The sequence below is a fragment of the Ambystoma mexicanum genome, chromosome 2q, assembly GCF_040938575.1.
Source record: "Ambystoma mexicanum isolate Mex_15411 chromosome 2q, UKY_AmexF1_1, whole genome shotgun sequence".
Lineage (NCBI taxonomy): Eukaryota > Metazoa > Chordata > Amphibia > Caudata > Ambystomatidae > Ambystoma > Ambystoma mexicanum.
This window is the reverse complement of record NC_090924.1, coordinates 196,249,262-196,270,186: the sequence shown is the minus strand read 5'-3', so window position 1 is coordinate 196,270,186 and position 20,925 is coordinate 196,249,262. Positions and strand designations below refer to the sequence as shown.

Sequence of the window (20,925 nt, the reverse complement as noted above, 5' to 3'; positions counted from 1 at the left end):
CTGTGTTGTACTATGTCAACAATACAGCCCTACCAGTACGAGCCTGAGTATTCAGAGGAGGAACTGATGGAAAGAGAAGGCCGCAAAACGATAGGCAATCAGACAATAGTTTGCAAGATCAATCATCAGAGCATGAGCCGCAGCCGAGTCGCATGGAAGACGTTTCAACGTGGTGTACCTGCAATCGTTGCGAGATCATGCCAACCAAAGTGGAGAACTGCTGCTGCTAAGAAAACTCTGGATCCTCGGCCTACATGGCTGAAGAAGACACACCAACGCTTTGCGTTACCGAGCTGCACGACTTCAGGGCAGCGTGCCTCAAGTTCCGTGTTCAGGATTATGATGGTGCTTATGAACGGACTTTGCAGAACAGTTCGGCCGCGCAATCCAAGTAACGAGTAAGTATACTCTAGATCTGATGTAATGTTTACTACCGGGACCATTTGAATATCAGGAGAGCAATGTTCAGTCTGACATCAGAATCTTACTCCTGAAGACTTTGCAGGGCACAACACAGTTAGAATAGAGAGTTACGGTAAGATGGTGTCTTCAATGTGCAGCATTAAACAATTAAGTAATGAGGTGTACCTGGCCCCATGTATGCTACTCATAACATTCAAGTCTGGAGTCCAGGGATTGGCTAAAAACGTTATTGAATATACAATATACCTATTGTTGTGTTATATGCAAGCATGGGCATCAGGAAAGAGGTGTGTCATAGCTAATAAGAGCATATAGTGATTGTCATGTGAGTGGAGTGCCAGATTCATATGCTTCCTGGTTACTGCATGTTAAAAGTGGCATTTTAGTTAGGCGCCTAGACGGTGATTTGGGCTGCTAATGTTTCCTCCTCACCCAGAGCAGGTAAAGTACCAAGCTGCATAAATAGCCATGGCTCGTAGGTTTTTCCTGGAAGGTCCTTCAGCCCCCAGCACTGCAAATTCTATTAAGATTCAAAGTTAGGATTTTGAATGAAGGCTGAATGCAGGTAGGTTCTTTTCAATTGCAAGAACATGCAGCCCAACCTCGACAGTCCATGGTATGCAATGCAGCAGGTATTAAAGAAAAAATGGCAGGTGACCAGTATGAAGTGAAGAACATGAGCTGTTGAGTTATTGCCCAAGAGATCGAGCCATAGAAATAATCAAGTTGCTAGAGTTCTTGATAGGCTGTGGATTACTCAATAGCAGTTGTTTAAGTTAATGCACAAGATGACTAGAGCCATATTTTCATGGAAAGGCACAGTTAGGGAACTTTTTGGCACAGGACCTTGAACAGGTGAAAGCCAGAGATACACAGTTTGAATTTTTGGATTCAGGGGGCTGCCCTCATCAAGGACAGCACCTAGTTCATGTACCATTTGAAAGTCCCGAGAAGGGTACCAGGCTCACAGGCCGAAACGGGTGCCTGTGAGACAGAAGGTTTCAAAAATTGGTCTTACAGGCATTATGCTTTAAGTCTTTCGGGATCAATATCTAGCTAACACTTGTGACGATTTCTGATGGTTAAGTCATGGTAATTGGACATTTTAAGACAATATGCGAGCCAATGGCTTAACTAAAGCAGACAATGCTGAATGATTGGTGCAAGGAATATTGTGTGGGAGGCTCCATACAGCAAAGGGACAGGTCAAACAGAAGAGAAGATGGTGGAGCCAAAGGAACCTCGGAAGTCGTGGTTCAGGAAATGGACTGAAGTGGTGTGGGGGGTTAGAGAGACAATTTGTAGGTGGGCAATGGAAAGAGGAAATACAACCCAGGAGGGCTGGACTTCAATACCCATCAGCGAAAGTCGGATAGAGCCAAATGGTGTACTGTGTTGAAGAACGCAGAGAGGTTGCAGCGGATGACCACAGCCACTCCATTCCTGTCCGATATGTGCCTCACCACTTGTCCAACTACTAGACCTTTGCTGTTGGCTGGGCTCGTTCATCCCATGCACATTTTTCAAGGTCTTGCTGCCACTCATTTTCCATCAAAGTTGCAAAGTGGCAGGCGTACTTTGCTACTGTACCATAAGATCAATTATAGCAAGAAAGTCTTATGGGTAGAAAACTGCCAATTCCAAGAATCACAGCGAGTGGTAGGTAATGGGAGAAACTTCACTAATGTGATCACCATCCACTGCTCTCTGTTGTACTGTTTTTTTCTTGCTTTTAAAAATAGATTTGCATTTTCGTAGAATATGTTGGTAGGCAAAGGAGGGAAGACTAAAGGCCTCATTAGGGGTTGTGCGGTAACCATAAAACATGTATTATTTAGCAGTATCACCTTTTCCAGTGCTCTGCATTATTTAGAGTATGACACTACATGACTTAATATGGGCTGCAGAGCCAGTCAAGTTAACGCAAGTGGTAATTTTCAAATGTTAAATGCTGAATGCATACTATGAAAAAAAAACACATGCAGTAAATACTGCATGATTCGGAGTCCTGATAATGTCAAAACTACACTAAAAGTACTTCTGATATTTGCCATTTGCAAAGCAGAGGTGGCAATTAATGCCATCTGAGGTCAAATGAAACACAGGCACAGCCAATCTACACCAAAAGGATAGTAAAGGCCCACCCAAACAACTCACAGAACACATCACCTGTCATTCCAAATGTAGTGTGGTAGATTTTGAGGGAGGAATGCGGAGGAGATTAAGAAAGGCACTGATCCCTAGGGTCAGACCAACCCCATGAGCAATAACAAACACTCAAATCATCACATAAGATTGTCTGGACAGGAACAGCATAATGTATACACTGAAGCTCAGAGGGGACCATCAAAGAGTCATCAATGTACATAAGGTAACACCCAGTCTATTGGCTACGTGGCATGTTCCTTGCATGATACAGCCCATTTAATTTTCTTAGCCCACTTTCTCACATGCCCCTGATCCCACTCCTCTACAAACCATCCCGGCAGCCAAAGGTAGACTCTATAAAATTATAAAAGTTCCTTAAATCATTGGTCTACTGGACTACATATACACATCATAGGTGTCACCACCTGTGAGAGAGCCGGTGTACCAAACTCAAAATCAACAACACACTCTCAATGTCCAGATGTCATGCAATGCAGACTTCACGATCGCCCCTGCAATGCTGGGATTAACCCACGATGTGATGGTTATTCGAAACAGCATACTGCCAACCCAAATGGCCATATGCAGGGGACAATGGACGTGGCTTTTAAGTTGGTCACAAACCCCCTCATGGACGTGAGGTGGTTTGGCCGGAGGGAAGCCTGGGGATGTTGAGGTGGACACTGAGGGACGTCTGTGGATATGCAGGGAGAGGAAGGGTGTTTTTCTGAGAGGAGACATGAACCCACATCAGCCTTCCACTCCCTCCCCTCACATTTTCTCTGCACAGCCCTCCCAGAAAAGCATATCAAGGATCATCAAGTGTGTGTTCCTAACTGACACTGCTTTTCTCGATCGCTGCCGGAGACCTTCAATATATACAACAGGCAAGGCTTCTAACACCACATCACAATCCTCAGAGGACAGAGGAACCCTCCTAAAATGACACTCATATTTCTAAACGCTACACCGTATATCAGGCTTTTGAACTAGTGAAGGGCAGCTTCCACTGTCGTCACCAGACAGGCGGTGTCCTAATGGATGCAACAGGAACATTTTGGCATAGTCTCACAGTGTTTTGCAAGTTGCACAATGATTAGGCAACATGTACCCATGCATACCAGAAAGACCTCACAGGAATGACTATGGCAAGGGGGGAAATGCTGGACGTGATGAATGGAATGAGTGGCTCGGCAGGCACCATTTGGTAAACTTGTTTTTTGGAACGGAATATTGGTGGCCTCATTAGTCACATTAGCATTCCCCTAGAGATTGGTGTGATAGTGCGTTGGTGGCTCACAGTCTTGACCACCTACGCCCCTGCATGGGGCTCCAATAGTGGCACACGTGTGCTCACAGGGATAACTATGTTGTTAGGAAACAAGGCAGTTGCTTAGGAACTCCCTTTGATATCATTTTTGGTATTCAGGGAAATAGTGAGTGCAATGTGGTAATAGGCATAAAAAGGAGAACATGGAATAGCTGGGGAAGCACACGCGAGATGTGGACTGCAATATGCTGTACAACATGCCATCCGAGTGCTGGTTTATGCCAGTGATACAGAGATGTAGGATGGACAACACTGAGTAGAAGGGTATGGCTGTGTGCATAATTATGTGTCTTTGACCACCTACACTACAATATGCATGTTGCGGTTCCTTTCTTGGCATAACAATAAGAACAACTGATGTGCTTCCTCTTCCTTAGTGGGTGGGCAGAAAGTAGGAAAGGACTCCTACACTAGCATGCAATCGACACATCCAACAATAAACAAATGGAGTATTGCAACATGATGCTTCGCGGTCGTGAATTTTCGAAACACCAATTTATCAAAAGACAACTTATTGTGTTGACCCATCATTTATAAATGTCTTTATGGTTCTGAGTTTGGGAGAGAACACCATCAACCTGTCCCACACTCCTTCCCAAAGCTGGGTGCGCTGGATTACAGATGTTTGCATTAGGGTACTGAATAGTAGATTTAAGTATTCGCCGAATACTTGGACAAGTATTCGGCTGGAGCCGAATAGTTACCTTTTTAATAAATTAAACCATGCAGACAAGAAAAACACTTTGTAAATTAAAAACACACTTTCAAATATTGCATTTCTTTTCTTTGCTGTATACAGAAAATGTTTGTATAAACCCTGAAAGGAATGCATATCAGAAAATAAACTGTTCAGTAACAGCACCGTTTGTATTTTTGTGCATTCATAGGTTTCGCTTGTTGGGCAGAGCCCAAGTAATTAAGACTAGCCCAAAAGTAGAGTATGCATGTGTGTGTATGCAATCACTGTGAGGGGGGACTGGGATGTAGCTACTCGAACTTTCAAATGTTCCTTTTGGGCCTCTCACCATTTATCCTTCTGGCACCAGCATGGCACTGAAACACAAAACAAGTGATTACATCAATTAGCATCCTGCTGAAAGCTGAAGTGATACTCAATGCAAATCTTTCGGATGCTAAGGCCGTGCTTTCTACCTGTTGTACTGAGTGGGGATGAGGCATGTGAAAAACGTCTTTTCATTAACAGATAGTATTTTTCTTTCTTTTTCAGGTGGGGTATGTTTGTAGTGTTTTGGGGCATGGTAAAAGACACCAGAGAAAAATATATAGGGAATGCAGAGTCCTCCATGGTTCTCAGCTGAGCCTCGTAGGGAAGCGGCAGTGCTGATTTTCAGATGTTTAATTGGCATGTGCATCTTTATTTTACTCATTTGTTTCACTTGTACATCCATTTCAGCCAATGTTTCTAAATTGTAAACTTGTATCTCATTGTCTTTATTACACAAATAGCCCTCTTTTTAACTTTGTAATGTTGGGAGGAATATTTCTGCTGCCACAGACTGGGGCATTTTGCTTAAAAAAAAGCAAAGGGGCTCATTTTGTCACTGAGAAGGCAAGAGGGCAGGAATAGTAACCCATGTTTCGATATTATAAGCACATCTCTGGCGCACTTCACACTGAGCCGTCTTACTTGCTTTATAATCTTAGCTTGCAGGCTGAATACAGTTCTTTGCTGCAGGCACACTATCTCCTCAGCTATTTCACTCATGGTTTGGAACTTACTGGGATCGCCACAACAGCTATATTAATCCACTTAATTGTATCATTTGGATAAGCAATTGGTGGGATTGGAAACTATCTTTCAGATTTCTCACACAGGCCTTCAGCAAATCATCAAGCGCCTAAAGAAAATATTTTCAATAGCGACTTCATGAACTACTGTTTCAAACCAATGGTTTTCAACTACAAAATACAGGGGACACTAGAGATGCATTAAAAATATTCACAATTTTGCTTCAGTTCACACCTCCCCAGCAAGCCACCAGATTAAAGTCTGTCTGCCCAGCACATGAAAGGCAGCTACTTTATTTGCACTTTCATTTCTCTGCTCTGCCTGTACGCAATCAAAAATGTGACAGCAGCATTTAATGGTCCTTTAAAAAGATAAACATAACATTCCTGAATGTTTCCAGATATGTAGGAAAAGCAGTACTTAATGTATTTTTAGAGGAGCCTATTCAGCTTCGAGTAATAATTAATAAAGTATTCGGCCCAAGCCGAATATCTAATTTTCAGATAGAACACGGCCGCATACTTACTCGAAGCCGAATTTCGGTACACCCCTAGTTTTCTTCACCAGGAGCTCCACCGGTCTTGGCCTCCCTCTTGAAATCTCTTCAGCAAGTACAGTTCTCTCCAATGTGCTGAATGTGACTTTACACAGGAGGTCGTATCCAGTGTGGCCACGAGCACTGGCTACAGCATCCTGTTCTGAACACGTTTTCTTTGGATGGCACCGTTATGCAGTGATGCTCCCTGAATTGTGGCAGTACCATTGCCTCTCGCAAGGAGATTTTTCTGCACAATATTTCCATATTCGGTAATGTCATTTCTACATGTGGTGACGTGTTTTCGGAAATATCCCATGGAGTGGACTTGATTTATTTTATGCGATACTTGCCGTTAACGCACGCATGGCAGCAAATGCTTAATCATTCAGTGCGCTCTAGAGTAACATATACAGAAATGGTAATTAATGCATGTAATAATTCTGTGCATTTTATCACACAACTTGAAATGAGGCCCAAACTCATCAACGAAAAAAAGCACCTCTGGATTGAATTCAATTTGTTCCCAGCATTCTGGCCAGGGATCAGCTGCTGCTCAAAAGAATGGCTGTCTCACTACCATTAGAAGCCAACACTTCCAGAGATGGGTTCAGGAACAAATAAATAAACAGTGATAGTCATGCTTTATGGTGTCTGTAGCAAAAATACAGGAGTTCCCCTAAGAAAGATGAACACTTGAGGGTATCAGGAAAACTGAAGGTGGGTACATTCATTTTGAAAGGAAGGACAACTAATGAACACAAAATTAAGAACAGCTTACATGGTTGCGTTTGCGGTCCTTGACTGCATGGCAGCATCTGAGAATCATTTTAGCATCACAAGAGAAGACTGCAATGGTGGCTTTCAGGCCGAGAACGGCAACGGTTCTTACAGGTGGCAGTACCAAGTAATGCAATGGAAGTAAGATTATTGCAGGGTGGAAGAAAGAAAAATATCATTTAAAGGACATTGTTTGTTTTACAATTTAGAAAGGTGCTTGCACTTACATGGACTTTGCATTTGTGTCTTCAACTACATTCAGCTCATTGGCGAGAAACTGACGATCTAATGGGACATCCGGTTGACCGGACTCTGAAACAACACAACACGTTTAATGAATTGTGAAGAAATGAAAAAATGCTGCATATTCAACCACTTGCCATTAAACATAGCCATGTATGAAAAAAAAAAAACAATCAGCTATTATTAAAACACTATAGGCTTCCTGAAACACTCTACTTTTAATACAACACTACATGGGACCCTTCGTTTGTAATATTAGTAAAAGTACCAACAAACAATGGCAAAGTCAATAGTTTTGGCTTTTGTAGATTTTAAAACATATATATGTCGTTTGGCCCGGGGAGAAGAGGTACCCTGATCAGATACCCTCCCCCTCTCAGAGAACAAAGAATACCGACAGCTCCAGGGAAATGGAGAAACGAGTCCAAGAAAGTAGGCTGTGTGTTCATCACCACCACTTCCTGGTCGTAGTGATCAGGGGGGTCAGATTGAGAATGGTAATGAACAGGGAGGAGACATAGAACAGATAAAAAAACAAATCAAGTGAAGGTACTCCCCACAAATGATGTATAGACTGGAGGCGTACGAGAAGCTGCCACAGTACCAGTAGAAAGATTCAGTATTAAATCAGCATCCCATCTTCTATAAGGGTATATCTAGTTTCCAAAGACTAAATCAGATTTTTGCCCCAACATTTTCGCTTTGCACATTAGTTGGTTTACTGTGCTAAAGTCTGGGTGGGATAGCTTTGACACTTTCCAACAATGGGCAACCGTCTTAAAAAAGCATTTGAATGCATCCAATCAGCAAAAGCACATTAGTATCATGCAAGTGCTATTCATAGAGACAATTCTAAAATTGGGAATGTGTTTGTCGCTGCATGTGTAGACTGATGGAACAATACATACTGCAATACAGGTTGTGCATTCTTCTTTTAAAGGGCTATGTTGACTACATCCTCTTAAAACAATGTTGCCTTGTGCGTTCCCATTCAAATATTAATTGTTCAGTTTCTTGAGAATTTACGATGGCAGATGACAGTTGTAAAGATATAGGGTGGGGTTAGACAAAGGGTAAACCTTCAAATACGCAATCGCCCACACCAAATGAAAAGTAACCCACTACATGGTAACGATATCCCAGGTGGCCTACTGTGAAGGCATCATGAAGCAAGACACAGACAACAGATTACAAGTTCAAAATAAAAGGATGTATAAACTCAAATGTCAGGATGGTTGAAGGCCTTACTTGCCCTATACTAAGGTGGGGCATGGGGCTTCCCTACCTGAACAAAACTAAAGAAAGTCTGAGTCTGAAAGTTCAACTTAAAAGTCCGTCTCCAAAACCTACCCTTGCCATCACAGCTAAAGCTAAACAATGTGTAGGGATGTCAATAACAAAAGTAATGGTGATAAAACAAGAGTTCTGAGCTTCTGCCAGCTCTTAGCTTCTTTTTTCAGCTCCCCTTCCCCAAGTTCAAGAAAGTTCCACAAAAGACTCTGGGTTACCGTTCTTTGTTAAACAAGGCTTCGAGCGGGCGCTGCATACCTGACCTTCTTGTAGACCGCGGTGCAGAGGTAGCCAGTAGGTCTTCTTGCAGATGGGACAATGACTTGCAGCGCTGGGTACCAATCCAACACCTTCCTGTTTTGTACAAGCAGGTACTGGACCAGCTCCCAACCCCACTGGAATGCACTTCCCCGATTATCGTGGCACTGGAACAGTGCAATCACTGGCAGGGAAGACCATGCAGAATGTCCTGTTGTAGCAGTAGCTGTAGGGTGTAGAACCCAGCTGAAGGATGGCAGGCAGGTCAGGATACTAGGCACCAAACAGAGGCACATGGCAGAGGCAATGACCAGAAATGGACTCGGTATGACTAAGGAAGGGTTAAGGATAGGGAACAGAAGAAGGGAACCCAAGCCAAGGCGACAAGCAGGGGATGTCGAGGAGCAAGTAGATCAGGCAAGAAGAGGAAGAAAGGGCAGAGCCAAGGCAGGGGCGGACTAAGGACAAGAGAAAGAATCAGAGAGAGTAACACCGTTGGGAAGAAAACTGCGTTGAGCCGCAGTGTGTGTGCATCCCGAGCTTCCGGATATACCTCCGGGATGACACCGAGGATTGCAGTGCTGTCGTAGGGCCAGAAGTACTGTGCATGCACAGAGTATCAAACACAAAAGTTCACCCAACCCACATCCTCAGGTTTGTTTAATCAATTTCATACGATTTCACTTGTTCAGTGCTTGCCGCTCATTCCCGCACAGTCCCCAGGAGCACCACGGTTCAAGGGACTTGCCTTCTTCACTCACTGGTCTTATGTGTTCCTTCCAGATGGCTGCACTGCTAGTATTCAGCCTCACTCGCCGATTTTCCTTTGCTCGCAAGCTCCTGCTCACTCTCCTGTGGCTCTTCAGAACTCGCTGTCAGCTACATTCATCTTTTGCAGACGCTGGCAGCTTCCCTCCTTCCTCTTCTCCGTTCGTCGCTCCGGCGGAACGGCTTCGACCTCACAGGCTCCCTAAATTTGTTCCTTCATGGCTCAGCTGCTCACAGGCCTTACAAGTCCTTTGGATTTTACTGCCGGCACCCTGGCTGCGTTGCAGGACCCAACATGGCTGCCTCCTTCCAAACTGGACTCCCTGCAGGACTCTTCCACACGGGTCTCCCTGTTGGTCTGTATGTTGCTGGGTTCCTCCCTTTTTATACACCCGCAACCACTTGACAGGTTGCAGGTATGAGTCTTCAATTAGAATTGCCTGACTGCAATTAGAGCGACATGCCCGACCTTCACAATACTGTATAAGCAACATCTTCGTCCCAGTACTAGAGTGGCTAGATAGGTTACTAGTGTTCACTCCTCTTAGTCGCCTTTTTCCTCATCCCAGTACTGTAGTAGGTTGAATGAGGAAAATTGAGGGGAACTGTTACACAATAGCCCACAAAGTCCGGGAGAGGGTTAAGTTGGCTTTCACAGGGAAAAGGGAGATACCATGTCTCGCCTGGGGGCACCTTGTTCCCAATCCCCAAGGACCCTCCACCCAGGTGATCCTCCCTTGCTTCTCCACCCCAGGGTCGGGATCCAAGAGTGATGGCCTTTCCCTGGCCACCTGAGCAGAGGACACAGGAGGAGTAGGAGTGAGGATACCTTGAAGTTTCTTACACTACCCAGAACCTTTATGCTGCATTTCATAGGAGAAGAACCATAAAACAGAATGCAATTAAGTACAGGCTTGTGGGTCTATGTCAGCTCTTTTGCACAGCTTAATTGTGCACCAGGCTGTACTAAGATCGTCAAGGATCCTTGTGACACCATCACAATATAACTGATTATGCCAACTAACCCATAGGCAGATTCAATACTTCCACTTGGAAATATTACATTTATATATATATTAGGGTGGCGGTCATTGAAAATCAACAAGATGGATTGCTAAAAACGTTTGACTCGTGCAACAGATTTGGATGAAATTTTGCAGACAATTCTGAACGCCCGGTCACGCAGGATTGGAAATTATGAGAAAATGTGTTACTAAATAAATGTTAATAAAAACATGTTTTTTTTAAAAACGCACTTTCGGCCTACTACCCATTCTTTTTCCCATAGACAAAAAAGGTCAAACTGAACAGCGAAAACTGCTGGACGGATTTCGACCAGGTACAAAACAACTTGGGCAAGAAGCGTTGACTCGCGATTCTTTTGTGGTTTGGCATTATTCTGTGCAGTCGTTTTTTTAAATATTTTTTGGAGAGGGAGGTGCCCCTTCTCCCAAAATTATAGCTGTATCCCCATGATGCATTGCGGCAGAGGCTTTCAGAAATGAAAAAGCTGCCATCTTGTTTTTCCCTGATGCAAGGGATAGCAGCAGCTATACACGTGTATTGGAAAAAGAAAAGCAGTAAAATGCCATTTGCAGTCGGAAAAACTGTAAAATTGCATGAATCTAGAGGTGCGGGGGGGCAACACGTAAAATTTGGGAGTAGGAGGTGGGATGGGTACAGTGTTTGTAGTACAAACGTTTTCCCATTGCCGCGGTTTATCCGGTCGGATAAACATGGCTACCAAAGAAAAACGAAATTGGGCAATGAAAGTGCATCACGCGAAACAAAAAGTGTTTGAGGGGATGTGGAAGAGGGCTAGGGAGGCAAATGGGAGTTAGAAGACCTTGCCTTGAGGAGAGGGGCACTTGGTGAGTGAGGGGTTTAGGAGGGGGGGGAAAAAATGGTAATTGTTTTCCCCAATAATCACGGCAATCCAAAACTACTGATAATTGCGGCAATATGTAGTAAGAGGCCAATTGTCAGGTTCTCCTATAACCTGCTGGAAAGGAAGAGGGTCAGGGTGCTTAAGGCAGGAGTGAGGTGCAAGGGGTGTGTTTCTCCTTGAGTTTGCTGTTGGGGAATTACTATAATTTTGCAAGCCCTTCTCCTTAACATTTCTTGTAGGAGACTAGAGTGTTCCCAGTACAAGATGGAGAAGGTGACACTCAACACGGATTGGCTGGTTTGCGCCTGTGATGTAGTTTAGAATCTTCTTAAGGATTCTAAATTGCCTTTCATTCACCTTACACCCAGAGCAGGTCACAGCAGTTTGAGCTCCTGAGAATTACCCAGAAGAATCCTCGAAGTTATTTCTAGTGTGAGCAGATTACCCAAAGAAAGCCAGTGATTTCAGCAGGAAGATGAGAAGTGTTTAAAGCCTTGTAAAAGTTTGAACTTTTAGACAAAGCATCTAGATGTAAATATTGTTGCCGTGTTATGTGCTGTTGGCAGTCTAGAAACGAGTTCCTTTGGTGAAGCTGAGAATTGAGCAAAGATTGAATTCCAAGTACAAGCAGTTCAACAACTTGAACGTTATGCACTTGTAACTATGCTAAGACGTTTGGGGGTGAATCGTTAACTTTAACAACAAGTGTGTGTGTTACTGCAGCATTATTCCTCCTGCGCGAACGAACTGTGCGAGTAAATGTCACAGGGAAAGGCTTTAGAATAAATCCTTTCTACAAGCTTGTGCATTATGCGTGTATCATCTGGAAACCTTATCCTGAGGTGAAATTGACCTTCGGTGCACCGATTACCACTAGTAGAGTTTATCGTATTTGTCTTGCGCAATCTGAACAGGAGGCAAGTCTTCAGCAGCAAGGCGCAAGATCGTGTGCAGCAAGAGAGTGAAGCGTAGGGTTCTGTGTGTGTACAATAGTTTTGTCTTTTGAAGGAAAATACTTCTAGGTTTATTTCTCTCTAAAAGAAAAGAGAAAGCATTCCGTTCTCACGTTCAGAACTAGTTGTAAACAAAAGACATGGGCACATCTTTTGAAATAAGAAGACAAGTTCTCATGGCAAAATAGGATGAAGAGAGAGTTAGTAAGCATCACTTCAAGTCGTTTGTTAAAGTGAAAAGGAACATCAGCAACACATTTTTTTTAATGAGCCTTTCAGTAAAGAGGCAAAGGCTACAGATACTGGTAAATCACTGAATTAATTCATGTAGTTGGCCATTTAGTTGAAAACAGTGTGAGTGAAACGTATTAACGATTTTGTGTGTTTATTTTTTAGGTCATATGAGCTATTGCCCTTCAGAGAAGGTTCAAGGAGGCCCGAGTTTGTTATTTTAACCTCTTTCCCCTTGGGTTTGCCTGGCAGCAATTGTTATAAAAAAAGTGTTTAGTGAGCGAGCCTAGGGGGTCTGGTGGGCTCATCAACTCCTGCAGGAATGAAGAGCAGGAATCCGACAGAACGAAAGGCCCACGCAATTAGTCCTGCCCGAGTGGATTCTGAGCCCGAGTTAAGTTTCAGTTCTTTGGGAAGGCTGTTGATGGAAATAAGAGGGGATGAAGTCAGCGAGAAAGGAAACGCTGTTCCTAGGTGCTCAAATGGAGGAATTGAGCAGCTTGGTGCATAAATCAGCAGAGACAGCCAGTCCATCATTCTTGAGTAGGGAAGTCGAGGGGGAACTCCCAGTGTTATATCCTGAACCGGGAATAGGGGTGCTTAAGAGAGATCCAGTGGTTGACAAGAGGGTTAGTTTGACCCCGGGAATATCTTTGGTGACAATGCCCTTAGCTCCTCCTGAGGGGTTTGGTGGGGATTTGAGAAAACATAAGTCACTTCTGATGCAGTGTGAGCTGCACTTTATGTATCAACCCAAATCTTTCCCCACAGGAACTTCTAGGTTCATCTGATTTCTTACCCAACTAGAGAAGCAGAAGCTTGGTCAGTACTATTAGTAGAAAGGGATGCTTTGGAATTGCACAATTGGAACTCGTCTAAGGTCGAGTTTGACAAAGTGTTTGACAGACGCACTTCCTCTCAGAGTGTGGATGGGGAACTGCTGGAATTGCGACAGGGTAGCAGGGAGTTAGTGACTTACGTAACTCAATTCAGGTCCTTGGTGCTTGAGAGCAGTTGGCATGAGGAAAAGAGGGCCTCTCTTTTTATAGGGGGTGGTTACATGAGGAGTTAAATGATGCTCTGGCATCTATAGTGGAGAAGAGCTCACATAGACCCACCGACCTCTAGGGAGGATTTAATTTCTCTGGTTATGCAGTTAGACACCAGATTATCTGAGAGAAGAAAGAATATTCCATAGAGTAAGGTTTTGGGTAAGAGTGAACGACCAAAGGGCGATCAAGTCACAAGGAAAAAAAGGAGCCCTGTGAGGGAAAGTCAGGCTAGAGTGTCACTCACTAAAGAAGAGAAGGAGAGGGGGAGTAAAGAGAACCTTTGCTTATATTGTGGAGATAGTACTCATTTTGTGGGGTGTCCACGCACTGCAAGACGATTTCCTGCATTTTCTGGAAAAGGTCAGCTGGTGGCGAACATAATTCAAACTGCAACGTATGCTTATTTTGGGAATGAATGTTCAGGTGTGGTGGTCCATGTGTGATAGACCAGGAGCAACTGGGAACTTCATGGATAGTACTTTAGCCAATAGTCTAGGGGGTAGTGTAGTTAACAATACAATTCCTGAGCAGGTGAGAGCTGTGGATGGCACACAACTCATCTGGGCCAATCACTCATACAACCTGTCAGCTGGGAATGAGGATAGATGAAGGGCATAACGAGGAGATGGTCTTTGAACTTATTGATGCACCACAATTACAAATCATTTTAGGGATGCTGTGGTTGATCGTACATAATCCATTAATTAATTAATAGTGGCAAAAGAACTGTGGAATTTAAATCAGAATTCTTTGCAGAAAACAATGTTGTGTGGAGGGTTTTCAATGGTCGCAACAAGCAGAGGAGGTATTGGGATTGTGTTTAGCTGGATGCGCTGTGGTGGAGCATGTAGTGGGATCTGTACTATGAGTTTTGCCCGAATGTTACAAGGGATTTGAGGATATAGGCTAGTGAACTTCCTCCACATCATCCATAAGATTGTAAGATACCAATGCCGTGCGGCAGAATTTATGCCTTAACAGAAAGAGGAAATAAGCATTCTAAAGAATATTTAGAAGAGAACTTGGCCAAGGGTTTCATTCGTCACTCGCAGTCACCAGCTGCGTCCCCTCTATTTCTTGTGGCAAAGAAGGATAAAACCTTGGGGACATGTATCGATTACTGAACCCTAAATAAGATGACGCTCAAAAATCGCTACCGTACATTATCGGTAATGTTGGATAGAATTCAGTGGGTCAAGGTATTTACAATGCTTGATCTTAGGGGGAACATATAATTTGGTAAGGATTAGAGGGGGTTGAGTGGAAGACAGCGTTCAGAACTCGAATCGGATTGAGTACCAAGTTATGCCCATTTGGCCTCTAATGCGCCGGACGCATTTCAGGTTTTTTTTTTATCAATGAAGTGCTCTGAATATCTAGAAGTTTTCGTAGCGGTCTACATTGATGTCATCTTGATATTTCTAAAGAGGAGAGCCAATAAGAAGAACATGTTCAGAAGGTATTAATCAAGTTGAGGGAAAATCATCTGTTTGCTAAGCTTAAAAAAAGCCATTTCCACACGTCCAGAGTCAAATTCTTGGGATTTGTCATCTCTCCCGAGGGTCTGGAGATGGTCTCGGCAAAGATCAAGGCGGTGAAGGAGTGGCCGACGGCAACAAAAATGTGAAGGATATACAAAGTTTCATTGGGTTCGCCAATTTTTATCACTGGTTTGTTCGTGATTGTTCACAGGTTGTGGTCCCCATTACCAGGCTGCTAAAGAATGGAGTTAAATATGAGTGGCGTGATGAGGCGGAGGCGGCTTTCAGTTTCCTAAAGTTCATCACTGGACCAATTTTACTCTATCCGGTTGTAGAGCAACCTTTTTTTGTAGCGGCTGACGCCTCAGATGTTGCCATGGGGGTGGTCTTGTCTCAATGACATCGGAAGACGGGACAGCTTCATCCTGTAGTGTTTTTTTTTTTTTAAACAATTCTCCGTCAGAGAAGAACTGCACCATTTCGGTCAGAGAACTTTTAGCTATCAAGACAGCATTTGAAGAATGGAGACACTATCTTTTGCGAGACAGAAATCGGGTGACTGTGCGAACGGATCACAGAAATGTAAACTTTTTATGCTCTGCGAAGACCTTGATGCCTAGAAAACTGTGTTGGTCTCTGTTTTTTGCAGAATACAATTTTGTGATCATGTTCAAACCAGGCCAACAGAAGGAGAAGGATGATGCATTGTCAGGATGTTCACCTGAAAATATGAGAAATGATTCTGGTAGTACACCTATGCCATTGTTATCCAAAAAGAATTTTGTTATTGAAGAAGTGCAGAAGATTAAAGATTTTCATGAGCGAATTCACCAGCAGATGTCAGCAGAGCGGCTTCAGGAATGGGAAAAAGGAGATCAAGGAGCGATTGCTTTATGTAGACGCAAGATTTTATTTGCCGTCCGAGGATTTGCGCCAAGAGGCCTTAAAGTCTTGTCATGATGCTCCGCCTGATGGACATCCAGCATATAAGGAGATACTAGTTGCTAAGGAGAGAATTTTGGTGGAAAGGTATGCGTGAAGGCACCCAGAATTCCGTCAGAACATGTGAAGTTTGTGCTCGAGCCAAGTCAGAACACCGGAAACCAGCTGGTTTACTCATTCCTTTGCCCATTCCTCCTTGTCCCTGGCACACCGTTTCCATGGATTATATCGTACATCTTACTCCGGACAAGGGTTGTTCTACCATATTGGCAGTGGTGGACGTTTTATCAAAGGCCAGTCATTTTATTCCAATCAAAGGGGCCGCAAACACCATTTCTTTGGCACAAGCTTTTTTGCAGAATGTTGGGAAACTTCATGGGTTGCCTAGTCAGGGGATTTCAGACCGAAGAACTCAATTTGTCTCTATGTTCTGGCAAGCTTTCTGCAAGGAGTTAATTTAGAGATAAACTTAACCACTAGTTACTACCCAGAGGCTCTGTCAGACAGAGAGGGTGAACGAGGAGCATGGGAAATACATGCAGTGTTATCTGGAGTCAGGTCAAGGTTGGCAGGAATGGTTGTGGATGGCGGAAGTCTGTTATAATAACATGGCAAAGGAGTCCAATTCCATGTCCCCATTTTTTTTGAGAACCAGGGGCTAGCGATTTTTTTAGATGGGACTTTTCGGAAGAGGTCGGAGTTCCTGGTGTAGAAAGTAGGATTCAAGCTATATGTCCGAATTTAGAAAGGGCAGTACAAGCTTTACAAAAGAGTAGGTTAAGTTATAAAAGATTTGCTGACCGGAGGCACAGACTGGCACCTGAATATCAGGTGGGGGAGTTGACATGGTTATCAACCAAGAACATCGCTTTAAAAGGGAAGAACACATTTAGTGTGCGTTACTTCGGGCCACTTGAGATTGTATAAGTCATCCCACCCGTTTCTGTTAGGTTGAAATTGCTGCAGGGTCTAAAGGTGCATCCCACTTTCCATTTAAGTCTTTTGAAGACATGTAGGAAAGACACAAGGTTGGTGGGGGGGGGGGTGCCTTTTTTCTGAGGATTAGAATGAATATGAAGTGCAGGCCATATTAGATTCTAGAGTGAAGTGTGGAAAACGACAGTATTTAGTGGATTGGAAGCAGTATGGTCCTGAAGAGAGGTCATGGGAAGGTATTGAAAAAGTACATGCCCCCTGGTTGGTTAGATGATTCAATTGCCTTAGGGGTGCAGGGGTTGTGGGGGGGCGTTTACTGTCAGATTCCACCATAACTTACTGGCAAGGAAGAGGTTCAGGGTGCATAGGCAAGAGTGAGGCTAAAGGGATGCGTTGCTCATTGAGTCTGCGGTTCATTTTGCAAGCACTTTTCCTTAGCATTCCTTGTAGGGGAAAAGAGTGTTCCCAGTGCAAGATGGAGAAGTGGACACTCAGCAGTGATTGGCTAGTTGGCTTCTGTGAGGTAGTTTAGAATTTTGTTAAGGATTCTAAACTGCCTTCCATTCAACTTATACTCAGAGCATATCCAGAGCTAGACACAGAAGTTTAGCTCGTGAAAATTAACCACAGAAAGTAACCATAAGAATTCTCAATGTCATTTCCAGTGTGAGCAGATAACCCAAAGAAAGCCAGTGACTTCAGCAGGAAGATAAGATAAGTGTGGAACTGTTTTAAAGCCTTGTAAAAGTTTGAACTTTATTTAGACAAAGCATCCTGATGTAATATTGTTGCTGGGTTATGCGCTGTTGGCAATCTGGAAACTATTCCCTTTGGTGAATCTGAGAATTGTGCAAGGATCGAATTCCAAGTACAAGCAGTTAAACACCTGGAGTGTGTAACCATACTAAGAGACACCCGTGGGAGAATCGTTCTTTAACAAGTGAGCTTGTTACTGTAGCATTAGTCTAACAGCGCTAACAAACTGTGTGAGAAAACGTCAGAGCGAAGGCCTTTAGAACAAAGGACCTTTCTACTAGCTTGTGCGTGACGCACGCATCATCCGGAAACCTGATCCTGAGGTGAAATTGAAGATCATTTCCAAACGTGGTGTTCAGGGCACTGATTACTGCTTGGAGAGTTTATCTTATTTTTCTTGCGCGATCTGAACAGGTGGCAAGTCTTCAGCAGCAAGGGTCGAGATTGCGTGCAGCACGAGAGTGAAGCCGTAGGGTTGTGTGTGTGTGTGTGTGTAAAATAGTTTTGTCTTTTCAAGGAAAAGACTTCTACGTTTATTTCTCTCTAAAAGAGAAAGCATTCAGGTCTCACATTCTGAACTAGTTGTAAACAAAAGACAAGGGCACATCTTTTGAAATAAGAAGACAAGTCCTCATAGCAAAAGCGGTTAAAATGAGCGTTAGTAAGCATCTAAGCACCTATTCAAGATGTTTGTTAAAAGTGAAAAGGAACAGCAGCAACACAGTTTTTCTTAAAGAGCCTTTCAGCAAAGAGGCAAAGGTCACATGTATTGGGAAATCACGGAATTCATGTAGTAGGCCAGTTAGTTAAAAATGGTGGGAGTGAAAAGTATTAATGGTTTTATGTGTTTATTTTTAGGTCAGATGATCTATTGTCCCTCAGAGAAGGTTCAAGGAGGCATGGGAGACTATCAGAGGCCAGAGTTTGTTATTTTATCCACGGTCCCCTTTCCCATCGCATTTGCCTGCCAAGCAATTGTTATAAAGAATTGTTTGGTGAGCGAGCATAGGGGGTCTGTTGGGCTTATCATCCACTCCCGCAGGAATGAAGAGCTGGGACCCGACAACACTGGCGTGGTAGCGTTTTAAACGGCTGAAGGTATGGTAGTGTTGTAAAATGTACAGTGGTCTCCCTTCTCTTGGCTTTCCAAAATGTTCCCAAACACCAGGGGACGTTCTCCCTTCTCCTATTTTCCCTTCAGCTTCTGCAAAGTGGCAAGAGAATACCTACCATCTCTTGGCTTGGTATAGTGTTCATAAACACCTCGGGGGGGGGGGGATGCTTCCCTTCGCTGGTTTCCAGCTTCTCTCGCAGCCAACCTGGTTCACTTATCTGCCAGGTACTGCGACTATGAAGATTTCCAATGACTTAATCCTCATGTGGGTTGACTTTCTGACTTCTATTCAGTTTTCTGCTATACTTGGTATACTCCCCTGCCAAGAACCAATGAGTGATTTTTAAAGTTCTCTTTCCTCAGTCAGGGTACCAGCCCCTGTCTTCTGGGTTTTGCTCACCCTTGCGGGTTTCCCCACCAACTTCATGGAACCCATGCGCCTCCCCGACAAGCAGCGTACCTTTCTTCCCGGTCCGCGATGGTCTTAGGTCTTCCCAGGCGCCTGCTGTCTGCTGTGGGGCTTCCCCAACCTTCATGGTTGTTCTGCGGTGGCTCTGCAGTTGGAATCTTCTTCTGGGAATACAACGTTTCCCTCTCGCATTCTCCAGTCTGCTGCAACGCGACACCCAGAGTTTCTCCTCCCAGGTTTCGGTGTTTCGGTCAGCGTTCTTCTGTCTCTCTGGTCTCTGCTAGCTCTCGCGGATCCTCCCGCGAGGGCTCAACGCCATTCCCAGTCCTGTTTTTATACTCCTTTGTACTTCAGATTGTCCAGATTGACTAGAATGTGCTATTTGGACTTTGCTCGTTATTCTTCATTTCTCTTCATCTCAGTTTTTCAGTTACAGTGTTCACATGTCGCTATTCTCCCTCATCTCTGTGTAAGGTAAGGAATTGGTATCTTCTACCTTTCAACAATACATAGACGAGGGAGGGACTGGGTTGCCCAGAATAGGGTAAGGGAATGGATAATGGGGTATTTGCATACCGCATTCTCCCTTAAAGTCATCCCTCGTCCCATAAGGGATTTCCCTTATGTGATCCTCCCATAGTACACCACCAACAGGGGGACTGCAGCCCCCCCCCATTGGAGAAGGGATGAGATCCAAGGACTTGTTACAATACCTTGCATGGCCCCTGACTTTGAGGGCATACACTTTGGTTGTTTACAGACCATGAAGTCTTGTGTTGGCCACCATTTTCTCCATGTGGTTCTATGGGCTCTATGGAGTCCTACAAAGTTTGTGGAAGGACCCCTTATTCAACAACCTCTAGGTATGATCATTTGTTTCATTTGGGTTTATCTGGGGAATGTTTCACTTATGGCTTGATTGAGTCCCAACACATAGTGGGACCTCAACAAGAAAGGAAGCAATTGTATTTCAGTAAACCGTCTTCATTGTACTCCTCTAGCAAACAATCCATGTCAGGTGGTTATCCACCTGCCTTTGCTGGAATTTCAATCTACACGATTAGGTCAAAGAGGCAGGAGCTCACCCCGAACCAGCAGAGTGCAGTTTGAATAGAGACCAGTGTTGTCAGTTATGTAATCCCTCATCCAGTCACACATCATAGTCTCTTCCAGCATTCTATCTTGAGACTACCGCCGAAGGCCCAGTAAATGAGTTCAGGTGGCAAGGGGCACGTGCACCCATTTGTGACTGCAGCCAAACAAACAGAGGTTCACAAGGAAGTAGGCAGCTGGCACACCGGCATTCCCATTCGTGATGCAGTGTCCCACACCAGAGAAACACAGAATAGTGCTTAAAGCCCAACTTCCCTCAGAGCCCAAAAAGGGCTGTGATGGGGTGATTACTGGAGTGAATAGACCGACTGGTGAAAGTGAGCAAAAGGCCTCTGAATATTGATGCACTGAACAGAAACGGATGCTGACACCTCGTCATCGTCCCCCAGATCACACACAGGCGTCTACGTTGGGGGGCCAGCATTAGATCATATGTTCAAGGATCAACCTCAAGAGGTATAACCTTCTCCCCATAATAGTGTGTGCCAGGACTGGCCCGAATAGACCAGGAGTTCTCTGCTTAAA

General features: G+C 44.1%; 1 protein-coding gene across 1 annotated transcript in view; it reads right to left on the bottom strand.

Annotated features, from left to right (window-relative positions):
* CEP20 (centrosomal protein 20) overlaps positions 1-20,925 on the bottom strand; it is a 295,453-nt gene that overhangs the window by 183,785 nt on the left and 90,743 nt on the right. The window contains exon 3 of the mRNA XM_069647116.1: positions 7,194-7,278. Coding sequence (XP_069503217.1) covers positions 7,194-7,278 — 85 coding nt within the window. The remainder of the gene's footprint in view (positions 1-7,193; positions 7,279-20,925) is intronic.